This window comes from Melanaphis sacchari, unplaced genomic scaffold (genome assembly GCF_002803265.2).
Source record: "Melanaphis sacchari strain LSU unplaced genomic scaffold, SCAv2.0 Contig48_pilon_pilon, whole genome shotgun sequence".
Classification (NCBI taxonomy): domain Eukaryota; kingdom Metazoa; phylum Arthropoda; class Insecta; order Hemiptera; family Aphididae; genus Melanaphis; species Melanaphis sacchari.
In genome coordinates, this window is record NW_020271327.1 from 1,172,201 (window position 1) to 1,185,390 (window position 13,190).

General features: G+C 26.8%; 2 protein-coding genes across 2 annotated transcripts in view; both read right to left on the reverse strand.

Moving 5' to 3' along the window:
* LOC112598519 (GILT-like protein 1) overlaps positions 1 to 673 on the reverse strand; it is a 9,654-nt gene extending 8,981 nt beyond the window's left edge. Inside the window, exon 1 of the mRNA XM_025345020.1 lies at positions 497 to 673. Coding sequence (XP_025200805.1) covers positions 497 to 571 — 75 coding nt within the window. The 5' untranslated portion in view covers positions 572 to 673. The remainder of the gene's footprint in view (positions 1 to 496) is intronic.
* A 2,522-nt stretch (positions 674 to 3,195) lies between these two features.
* On the reverse strand, positions 3,196 to 6,760 carry LOC112598573. The gene is made up of 3 exons (XM_025345096.1): positions 6,755 to 6,760; positions 4,950 to 5,328; positions 3,196 to 3,443 (listed from the first exon to the last, which is right to left on the reverse strand). Exons 1-3 carry the CDS (start codon positions 6,758 to 6,760, stop codon positions 3,196 to 3,198), a joined length of 633 nt encoding a protein of 210 aa, XP_025200881.1.
* Between the last annotated feature and the right edge of the window lie 6,430 nt (positions 6,761 to 13,190).

Consider the following 13,190-nt stretch of genomic DNA (forward strand, 5'->3'; position numbering starts at 1 on the left):
TGTGTGTGTGTGTGTGTGTGTGTGTGTGTGTGTGTGTGTGTGTGTGTGTGTGTGTGTGTGTGTGTGTGACATTATATAATTGTATTACTTATTCGAAATATACTAAACATTTTATGAAATAATTAATTATTAATTAATTTTTAGTAAAATAATTAATTTCTGATAATAATTTTAAATGTTTAGCAAGTTATACATGTCTTATCTCTATAAAATTTACACAATTAAATATAACCTATGCTCTATGATACAAAACCAAATTTGTTAAAAATCGAAAATATGTAAAATAAAATATAATATAATTGCTTTTATATCGTGGTCGTTAGATTTATAATAATATATAGTGTACAAAATTCATGACTAAAAGAAAAATATGTTTAAATCATAAACTTCTCCTACCAATTGTTGATAAGTTATAACACTATAAAAATAGGTTTTAGAAAATCAATTATCCACAAAATTGAAAATATTATCCCGAATGAAATCTTTTTACTCTTACCGGAGCGCGTTTGATTCTGTTGGCCGAAACCGTAGCAAAAGTTACCACAGCTACCACGAATATTAAATTCTTCATGGTTATTTTTTATCGTCCTTTGTCTTTTTTTTGCAGCAGCAGCAGCTCGTATTTGCAGTCGGACGGACGGACGGATGGACGAACGGATAGCCTAGACTGTAGTGGTCTGATACGATTTTTGCTTTTCGTGAACTCCTATAGGTAAATCGAAACCAGTTTCTTACCGAATACGATTATCATACGACATATAGGTAATAGGTACTTATACATACCTCAGCTACAGGTATAGACACTAGTGTATGATGTGATTCTCTTGCGTAATGGCTGTGTACGCACACTTTGCACGACATGACCCCCACGAAACGATAATATTTTAACGTAGGTACATAATAATATGTATATTGTTGTTGTTACCTATATAGGTACCTACTTGTGTGTGTGTTTGTTTTTAAATGAATCGGTTTTTGTTGGCAAACAACATGACCTCGTTGTCACATTAGAACTAATTATTATATCATAATTTGTGTTCCACGCCCATATATATATTTCGGTGTTATAGAACATTAATTTAAGACGATAAATTATATTATATACCAATAATTATAATATCTATATAAATTGTACATGGATGCACTGGACATCATCGAATTATGACATCAATCCAATAGATAAAGTCGTATAGGTACTGCACCATTGTAACCGGCTGCAACAATGTAATAATTTCAATGAATCCCAATTCCCAATTGTCAAGTATTTTAATGAATTGATTTAATAATAATTATAAGTATGGTACTTATCCTCCACCTATGTATAACCGATATTGTTGATGGATAAACGTTACGGGATCAAGGGGCAGTATTGTGTTAAACAGTTCGCACCAGTTTCCGGTTTTGAATGGGAAAAAAAAAAATAAACCGTATGGTTTAGGTATCTACCAAGAAAGAAAGTTTGTCAATAAATAATAAAAAAACAATATTTTTTGAAAAAAGTAATGGTTTAATAAATTACAGTCCATATTTATAAATATTAAAATACGATATGACATTAATTTAGTAGAATATAAAAAAATATTAGACACAACAGCTGTATTACCTACATAGATAGTAAAATTAAATTGTTATATATTATTCTTCCATTAAATTAATTATAGATAAATTATAGTACACCGTTCATGTCCTACGCTTCTACCATTATATTATGCTAGATTATGTACATTTAAAAAGAAAATAGGTCATGTTATTACGTAGTCATAATGTAGATGCAATAAATTAAAAACTAAATATTAAGTACCTACCTACTATACTTGTATAATATATAATTTTGATATGTTTCAGTACGGGGAGCTTATAAAGACTACTGTTTTTGCCTCAAGTAAAGAGTTATGTTAGAGTCTTATAAAATGTAAGATATAGTTTCAAAATTCAAATTATTTGCATATTATTTATTATATATTCGTTTTTAAATCGTTATTTTCTTTTATAATTACAATAATATCTATAGTTTTATAGAAATGATCTAAATTACATTTTGAATTCTTAACGATCTATAATATCAATTATAATTTGAAAGTATAAGTATATATGCAATTTAGTGTCTCAGATAGCTACATAATTCAATAAGCAATGTTAATATATTTATTATACCAATATTTTTTGATTGAAACTTAATTTTAATTGACAAAATAGTTTAAAGACTATTGAATTAGTTATTAGATATTATAATATAATATACGATTACTACTAGTTCTTATAATAAAAGTTGTTTACTAAAATGACAAAATAACAGTAGGCGTATAATATGCGTTGTCGTCTGTTGACGTGGCGAGTGAAAGAAAAATCACAGCAGGGGAAATTTCATAAAAGTATTAGGAAATTGTTAAACCTTGAAATATCGTAAGAGATAAAAAAATTGTATTTAAGAAAACATAAATAGGTACCTCGGGGTATATTTATTTTATAGTTACCTATAAGTTATTTAAATAAATATAATATTTTATTTTGATATAAAAATACCGAAGAAGTGGCAAGAATGCTGCCTGTGTACTACTATATATTTGCATAGTGGTACCTATAGTTAGGATGATAATGTTTTGTTCTACTGGTTTTGCATACAGGTTTTCTGCAAAATAGATGTTATGAGTTTATAACCACTTGAAACCTAATATAATATAAAATTTAAAATAAACATCTTAAACTCATTTATTTCACAAGATTATAAGATCATATAATGTCAATGTAAAATATGATTTAATTTCCATTTGAAAAAAAATAGGTTCATTTCATATTTTCTAATGCATAGACATGATATTTATATCACTGATAGTGATCACTACTTAGTATCTAAGATCTAACGTAATGTGATACAGTCTATGTATATTATAGATATATATTACCTAATATTATATTTTTTTAATATTAGTATTTATATTTTATATTACTGCAGATGACTACATGAGGTTATATATTATATTCATGATATAAATTTTGTTAGCATTTCATAATTGAAATTGACTTACTGAATGAATAACATGTACATTGTCTAAACACTGTCTAGAGAATCAGAAAACTTCGTACAAATAATTAATGATTTATTGTTATTTGTACAATCATAGGGTTCAGCGAACAATAATATTTAAAATAAATAACGAAACCATACAGCGAAAAAAGAAACTGTAGTCATCGTGATCATGTACAATCTGTAATACATTCGTCTGAGGTGGATCGTCGTGTTATTTTCTTCACTTCATTCCTGGTGTCATCGACCGTCGCGGGTTCGGACGGTTCCACAGCCGCGGCGGGTTGCTGTACTTGATGAATCGCGTCAGAGCCCGTTTCGGGTTGACCTTCGGCAGTATAAGACGTGAGGTGTTCTTTGATGTTATTGGTTCCGTGGCCGAGTTCCGGCGAGAATAATCCGTGTGGAGGTGAAAATCCTGAAAAGTCGATACACTAAAATACAATATAATATACGACCGAATACATGTATTGTAATTTACGGGCCTATGTCAGGTGAATGTAATCAAACGGTTTTAATCGGTAATTACGGCAAAATTCTAGTCCAAGTATGCTCATATTATGTAACACCACTTTGTTTATAAAGTGCTCCACAATTTAAATCATTATTTTTCAAGTATCATTTAACCTTAGTTTATAACACGTGTTCACTCAAAATAATATGTTACTTACATTATGCAAATCTGCATAAGCTTTTATTATATTATATTATATGTTTTGGACCCGCAAGTTCACAGTATATTACGGTGTCGGTATCGTAAATCGTTTATATTTTTATCATGCGATAATAACTCATAATAATATTATTATTTATTATGTAATTCAACTGATTCGTCAAAAATATTCATTCGTTCAAATTTTATTTTTGTATGTTAAAATTTTCAGAAAAAAATATCTACTAAAAAATGTAGGTACTTAGAATATAAAAAAGTGGAGTCCTTATTAAAAAATTAGAAGTTTTTTCTCCAAAAAATACTATAAATAATACAAAAAAATCTCAATAATTTTAAAATACGTGGTTTTAAAATATATTTAAAAATTACAAAAAATCAAATTTTAAATAATTGTAGAAAAGCAGGGTGAATTACCGTGTACAAACGAAAAAGAATGAAAACGTAAAATATAATACAATATATTTAACCATCAATGCCTATTACTTAAATACTTATTTACTAAAATCGTATACGAGTTTAAACGTTTGTTTGAACAGCCATACGACCGTCGACTGAAAATCAAGGTAAAAAAAAGTAGGTAGGTATGCATAATAATTTACGAATTTGTCAAATAGGCACTTGCATAATTTTTATTTAAGCAAACAATTTAGACGACACCTCATCAGGATTGGGAATATCGGTCAAGTTCAAAATTTTAAAAATTCAAATAACAATATTGTGTCACATTTTCGGAATTAGGTCGATGTCAGCCTTTAATATATTATACTTACTATAAAAGCTAGATACGTATTATAATAATATATGCACCTACACCTATAAAAAATGTGCAAGGTTATAACTGGGGTAATTGATGTTATGCGTGGTCAGAATTTTTTTTCGAAATAGAATTTACAATTTTATATTTTAATATTGATTATAACATTAGAATAAATTACAATCAAACAAGACAAATGACATTATAAATATAAATTTTTTTTTTATAATTTACTCAAAAAATTAATAAATACTATGTTTGTATGCTGTTATTTAATTGTTCTATTGAATATGTTTGGACGTATGCGGACTACATGTATGACACTTGACTTAATCGTTTATACTTTAGTCTTTAAGTTAGGTATTATAATATCTGTATTCTTTGGTTTGGTAATATTTTAATTGAGAAAAAAAAACGGGCAAACGGCGAGAACCGTTTAAGTAAATGTATGAAATTGTTTTTGTAGACTACCAATAAGGATAGGTTTTTTGACTTACCGGAAGCAATCGTGTGCGATATGGCCCACGTTATGCCGTTAGCAACGTTGGTCAACAGTGGCCCGACGATGGCGCCCACCAGTGGAGCAAACGCGCTACCGATTGTCAGAAACAAATGAATTAGAGTGGAAATGGCGTGGTGGTGCTGAGGCTTGTGACTTTGACCGTCATTGTGGTGATGAACTTCCGTTTTCCGACCACCCACCGTCGTCGTTAAGGAGCCACCAGTCATCAAGGCTACGGCGAGTTCAAGTAACGTGTCCCGGGCCGTCTGGTCCTCGGCCGACTTGGCCGTCTGCGACTGTGGTCTGGTGGACGGCGCGGCCAGTGAATGAGTGGCCAACGCCAACACGGACACCATCAGCCTCATTCCTCTAAACTAAACGCGGTGAACAGAAAGTTTTAATACATTTTTATAAAATCATAGCTGATATTTTATATACTATTATTTTCATATTAAATAATAAAATTAATAAACACTTGTCAAACGATGTAATGATGACGTATACATAAAAACTATTTGACGTTTACAACATTTAAATAACAATTACTCATGGATTGCAATTTTTAGGTATACCTACGTCTTGGTTTACCTCGTCTCTATGGGAGTTTGCAATTTGCACCAAAAAGAGCACCTTTGTTATTTCGTCGATACCTTTGTTGACAGCCTCGAATGAATATAATAATTTTTTGAAATTTCTATATAACTATACATCTACGTTCACTGTCTTATTTGGAAATGGTTTCAAGAGTTAAATGTCCGATCCTTCGAAATCGCGTTATTGTACAGTATTACATTTATTCATTTTTAACAAAAATAATGCATTTATTATAATAATTTTATGAAGTATCAATCATTATAATATTATGTACATGAAATGTATTATATTATAATTGTTATTAGGTAGTCAATACTGACATACCATAGAAACTATTCACTGGTTATACCTCAATATATTATACTCTACTAATGAAACGTGTAAGTGCTATTTAAACAATTATCTTACTAATATGATACAAATTATAAAACGTATTTCAAAAGTATTGGTGCAAATTAAGCATGTTGTATATTTTATTTTGAGTCAATTTTCACGCAAATTGACTATATATAAATCCTTTTCGACAGATCAAAGAAAACAAAAAGTACTAGAGCCTATACATTTCTTGAGCATTTTTGAGCAATTTAAATAATTAATTAGACATTTAAATTTTTTTTTTGAAAACCAATTTACTATGAATAATATGAACTTTTAAAAAATATTTATACATGATAGCCGAAAAGTAATAATGCAAATAAATCATGCTGTTGAATAGTGAAAAAATGTAAAACTATATTAAATCTACAATGTGTGTTTAATTTCCTACTATAGTTTATTAATCATTATAGATAATACATAGGTGATATTGCAATAGTATAATCGCCTGTTTTAAATTCACTACCATGAGGTAGTAGATATTATATGAATGCACTCGATAATAATTCTTGTACATCTGTCTTTATATTTATAAAATTGTTACTTTAAAATTTTCAAAAAATAAATTTTTAGTTTTACGTTTTTGTTCTTATCACCTATGAAAGCTACATTTATTATCCGTATATATTTATAATCGTATACAAATGGTTAAATTAAAAAAAGTCCACAATTACACAAAGTAATAAAAAAAAAATGGATGTGATTCAATATATTTATATGATAAATAGATAAATAATATTATGTATTATAAATAGTCAAGTGTACAGTGAAACAGTATCTACATATACATAGTTAGAGTAAGTGTAGTTTATATAATGTTAATGTACTTACAGTCATTTTTTCTTCTAAAAGTGTCTTCGAAAATTAGTTAAATGACTTAGTATTTTACTATTGGCTATATTTTTGAATTTGAGTTTTAATTCGATGTTGAAATGATACCGTAAATCCGGAATATCGGGGTTTTATAATATACAAAATCGATTAGCTTGACCCATACTCATATGCATAATGCTCGAATTTAATATTTTTATAATTATACTCAAGCTTGTAAATAGTATTTAATTGTTCAATACTTAAGTGAAGTGTTTAACAACCGATTAAGAATTAGTAAAGTTTCCCGTTACATCCTACATACATTTATTAATGTCAAAAACATAATTTAATATATATATATATATATATATATATATATAGAGAGAAAATGTTTTATAATAACTTAAATACAAATGAGGTATTGTTTAAGTAACTGTTGACAAAATGTATAATTATGATTAATTTACCAGATTTATACACCTAATGCCCATTTTACATGTTTTCACAATTAATGACGAAAAATTGAAAAATATACCTGAGTGCAGTAAGTATATAAATATTATGTATAATACCATGTAGATCTATTTTTTCAAGACATGTATATATGATTAGTAAATCGATTTTCTTATTGTGAATTCAGTAGCTATTTAAAAATTATTTAAGCAATTTACTCTATTGGTTATTAAATCCGTGTCACTGAATAATAAAATATTATAATAATGGTGAGTAAATAAATATTTTATTTTATGCTTTTACCATCATGTATTAATATGATTATTTATGTATACGCCGTACCCGTTGGCCGTTACCTACAAATTACAAATATACTGTACACAATTTAATTACAATCATATTGGATAATAACTATATAAATATATTATACATTTTTTTTTGTTTGTTAGATTTCATTGGCAGTCATGATACTTTATACTTTAGGATTTGTTCTTCCTTCCCATGACATTAAAATTTCTCAACATTTGCGTTTGGCTATTATGATTGAACCTACTATTGAAAAAAATATGCGTTCGTTGAGTATAGGAAACCTAAAAAATGACAGTGAGTGATGCGTATAATAAATTGATAAAGTATGTCGATTTATTGGAAAGTCAATAGCTCTAATTCAATTATTCAAAACATAGTATTTCCGAATAATGTAATAAAAAAAAATTTCAACAGTAAAATTTGTTAACTTGAAAATCATAACAAAAATATGGCTATTGATCAAATATTATATTAATATATTTATTACACATTACAAAAAATTGCAGTGAAATATTCGTACTATATTTTGAATTGAGACTACTTACTTTTTCATTAATTAGTAGGTATATCATGTATGTCAAGTGACAAACTTGACAATAAGCTCTTGTTAATAATAATAAATATTTCATATATTATACTATCTAGATTCGTGGAACAGTAAAGACTTCGATGTATTTTTAATGTCAGTTTCGGGATTAAAACCCTTCATAATATTAAGAGATACCAAGGATGAAAATTTAAATACTAATGGTGATCAAGAAGATATGCATAAGACCGAAGAGTTAAAACCAGATATTGATTTAAATAAAATACAATATTTTTCAAAGTCTTATCATTTAGGACGCATTCACTTAGACCAGATTAGGACGCTTAGATCACTTCACAGAACAGAACAAAAATAAGTTTTACATTTTGTTTGATTTTATATTTGGTAATACGTTTAAGATGTATACCGTATATATGTAAATAAAAATAATATATATACCTATACCTATACCTATAAAAATTTTACTATAAGTATTATACTATCACGATAAAACTGTAATATTAATCAATTAAAAATGTAAAATATTTAAAATAAATTTATTTTCCATTTAAAGTACAGTTATTTATTTTTAGAAATCGGATCCGATGATATTATTATGGTACTCCTCAGCTGATGGTGAATACATTCTGAATTTATATATTATTGCACAGACTGGTTTTGAAGTCAGTCGTGAGTCCATACGTTCGACGTAGTTATTTATAGTTAATAGCGGCTATTCTATTGTCAGCAAAATTTACGATCAACCACATGTCCACATTGGTTGTTACTTGTTAGCATGAACTTCGCCATTTCTGTGACCTCCAAAACAACTGGGTTTTGTTTTAGTTTTTGCATTTTAACAGATTGCACTCATTCATTTTCATTGTTTGTTCGATTCTCGCAGACGGCAATATTATTTATTATAAGTATGTCATTTAAAATGCCTATATGTTACTCCTTATAATACGTTAAACTTCAGCAATACTATTTACTGTTAAACATTGTGCAGTTTTTAAATTTATAATTTTTTTTTAAATAATCTTTACAAATGTCAATATAAAAAAAAAGATTGAATGTATTCATAGTCAAAATAGCATAAATAACTGCTAAGAATAAAAATATTTAAAATCTCTCTATTAAATAGAAGTAACTAGAAATCTTGAATTAAATAAAAAAAAAAATGTTGAAACAGTAAATTTGTAAACAGTCTAAAACAGCAGTGATGTGAGCCTATCACACGTTAAAGTTGTATTGTTTAATCTTGCATTTAAATATTTAATGAACAATAATAATGAAAAATATTTTTATTCATTCTGAATTATATATGTACAACGTACATATAATAACAATCATTATTTTTGTAAAGTTGTTAATTATGAAATGTAGAAAGCATCGAACTTTTTTTTAGATATAGTTTGTAACCTAAAAAAAGTTATTCATCTGATATGATATATACTCTGCGATATTCACATTAATGTATACTTGTGAAAGTTAATTTTCCATAATGAATGTATGCGATCATCAATTAAATTAAAACAAAGGAATACATTTATAGCCTAATCAAGAGATGCTTGTAATGTTTAATCAAACTTTAAAAAATAGACACTTGATGTTAAAAAAATATCCAAAGATAAATAAAAATGAAAATTCACATATAAAATATAACTTAATAGGTGGAAAATTTCAGTTGTCAATTAAAAAGAAAATGATTATTTAAAAATTGTCTTTTCTAGGTATTTTATATATAGATATATTTTTCAAATCTACAATAATCCTAAACTGGCTGAACTATATTAAAACTATACTGATTTATAGTACAAACGAATAAAGTATTATTGGCATACACGATTTTTTCATATGATTTTGACTACAAAAATCTTGGCACATGTCCAGCGTAAAGGTTCCACCCCGGTTCTAAATAGTTCTAATTAAAAAGATCATCTAATTTTTAGGTGAATACAAAGATTTTTTTCTTAATAAATTTAAATTATCAAATACTTTTAAATTTTAATTATAGCTAATGTTTTAATAATTCCATTTACCCATCAACTTAAGAAATATAGATTGACATACATAATGTGAATGCTGAATAGATTTCCATCTATCTTTAAGGTAAGTAATTTAGCAATTATATACCAATCAATCGCTATCATTGTTTTGTCCCCATCATTTTTATGAGTTATGATTGTTATGTAATGCGATATAAATGCGATATAAGTAATTGTTGACCTATTCTTATGCAATTATAAACTAAATAAAGTAAAATAAAATTTTAAAATGAATACAATATCCTAACTCATAATAATCATAACAATTTACTATTTTGGTATTAAATTACTAATTTTTGATAATACTTATTAAAACGTTGTCACGCTGATACTGAATAATGTATTCTCCTATTTATAAAACTTATATACTTGTGAGTATTTTTTTTTCTATTTAATTACATTAATCTGAAGTACTTCTTTAATCGAGTATACAAATAATGTTTAAGACTCATTTGATGTTAAATAGTGTTAATTAATTTATATTTTTCAAGCAATTTAAATAAAAAACATTGTTTTCTGTGTGTTTTTGATATTTAAGCCAGCCAATAATATACATACCCCAATATTACCATAACTTTATGTATTTTAAGCTTTATGATTTGTATGTGTCTTTTTATTATATTTATCAGTCATCGTGAATTTTAATTATTATTTTCGAATTTAAATTTAAAGTCGTTTTAATGTACTATTCTCTAAATAATGTTCACCATAGGTCCATAGATTATTATTATACAGTTATTATACTTATACAGTTATACAGAATGTTTCGCTTTAAAAATGTTCAACCCCGTTTTTTCCATTTAATAATGCATTTATTCAAATTCTAATTTTTGGAATTTTCAATTATACTTAAAACCCACATTTTTAAGTTCATGAAATTGTATATATTAATTAAAGAGCATCCTGTAACAATACAAACTTCCGTTTTTTAAAGAAAAACCTTCCTTTCTACTATCAATTATTTAATGGATATATATATATATTTAATTGTTGATGTACAGTCAAATTCGCTTATTACGATTTTCAAGGGACCAAGAGAATCTGATCGTTATAACCGAACTTCGTTAAATCCGGATTATAAAATGTATAACAACACATAAGATATAAAACCAACTAAGTACATTGCTTGGAATCGTTTTACTCGGAATATCGTTGTAAACGGCATCGTTATAACTTATAAGCAAATTCGACTGTAGGTATCTAAATCAAAATTGAATGAGTAGTTTATCTGCTGTTATTAAAATTCTTAAATAAAAAATAAATTGTCCTTAAAAATTGATTTTCAAAAAATAAAATTGATGTAATTTTGGTTCCAGTATGTTTCTTATACTTTAATCACTTTTATATATTAAAACGTTGATAGATAAATGTTAATTACAAAACACCATAGCCTTCACATTTTCTAAACCCATAATCGTAAATACACAAAATTAAATACATAATTAAAAACCAACTCGTTCGAATTTAAATTTTGATACGTTAAAATTTTTAAATAAAATGTCTTCTAAATAATTTACAGTAAAAAAAAGACGGATAGTCATTGGAAAAATAAAAATTTGTATCTACACAAGATACTCCTTGAGTGATATAAAACATTTTGAGAATTTGAAAATTTGAAAATTTAATCTTCAATTTTATTTAAGAATTTCAAGCATCAGATTTTGAAAAATAACTAAATAAATATTGGTGAATATGATTATCAAATCATATTTGGTTAATCACCTTGTATATGTATCTAATTTTTAGGTATTGTATATAATTGATATTGTTGTAAATATCAAAATTATTCCAAAATATTTTCGTGTAGCTGATATGTATAAATAATATATAATAACATAATGATGCAATATTAATTGCCTTGATATAATTTATTGTTATTTGTTTTCAATTCAATTCAGTAATAAACTGTGCAATTTATTTTAAGATTCAAATGTATATTATTATTATATAGATACACCTCAATGCCTCATACACGTGCGTTTTATAATTATATTAAAAAAAATAACTTGAAAATATATTTTTCAAGTTTTATAAACTGAATTTCTTAGAAAAGATAAATACATTATATATACAGTGTATATATTACACCTATATATGTATATATATAACGGCGTACGTTAGACATGCACGTTAGAGTATTAATGTCTATGGTCAAAATTATGTATATATAATGCATATAGGTAGTAGGTATATTTTATACCTACACAATATAAAATGAATTGCGCGCTGGTGCTGAATTACGTGCAACAAACTGCAGAGGAATCACAAAATATTATTATGTGCCTTACCCACTAGCATAAATTCGTGTCGGATTGGTTTACATTTTATATTGGTAGTTTCATTAAATAACATTTACATATTTTAGAAACGACAAAATATTGTGTATTATAACAGTCTTATTATAAATAAATAAATATATATATTATATATCTTTCTACTCTCTCTCTCTCTCTCTCTCTCTCTCTCTCTAAATATATATATATTATATATAGGCGTATTGAGTGTTAATTTATATTACATACACACATACACACACACACATACATAAATATATTTATATAAATAAGCTTAGGTACTATACTGTTATACTATTCACTGTCTACCGGGACCTTGTTTTATTCAGGTGCGTACATACGCGGGGCATTGGCCTATCGGAGTATAGATGATACATACGGATACCGGGAGATTATATTATATACCGGTGGGCCATGTGCGCTCTGCAGCTCCTCGTGTGTATACTTTCCCCTCGTGTTTTTGAAAAAAAAAAAACGAGAAACGAGGTATAATATATTCTATGTACCTACGTATTATATATAAATATATATAGGTATATGAGTTGGCGTAACTGTGAATAGGCTTTTTTAAATTTTTTCCCGGTACACAACAAATTGACCCTAAGCATCTGGTCGTATTCTAAAAAAAAAAAACCAACAACAACAATAAAAGAGTAATAATAAATTACATATAGGTATATATTCACTATGTGTATATGTTTACGCTACACATAGATAGATCGTTGATAGATTGCAAAACTAAATAATATATACATAATAAATTATAAATAAAATAAACCGTTAACATTATTAAAATACCTACAGTCGGTCCGAGTATATTGATC

Bases quoted from the DNA above. Each gene is read 5' to 3' on its own strand.
- LOC112598573 (XM_025345096.1), bottom strand. The intron at 3,444-4,949 runs GTAAGTCAAAAA...TCGACTTTTCAG, and splicing joins ATCGCACACGATTGCTTCCG to GATTTTCACCTCCACACGGA.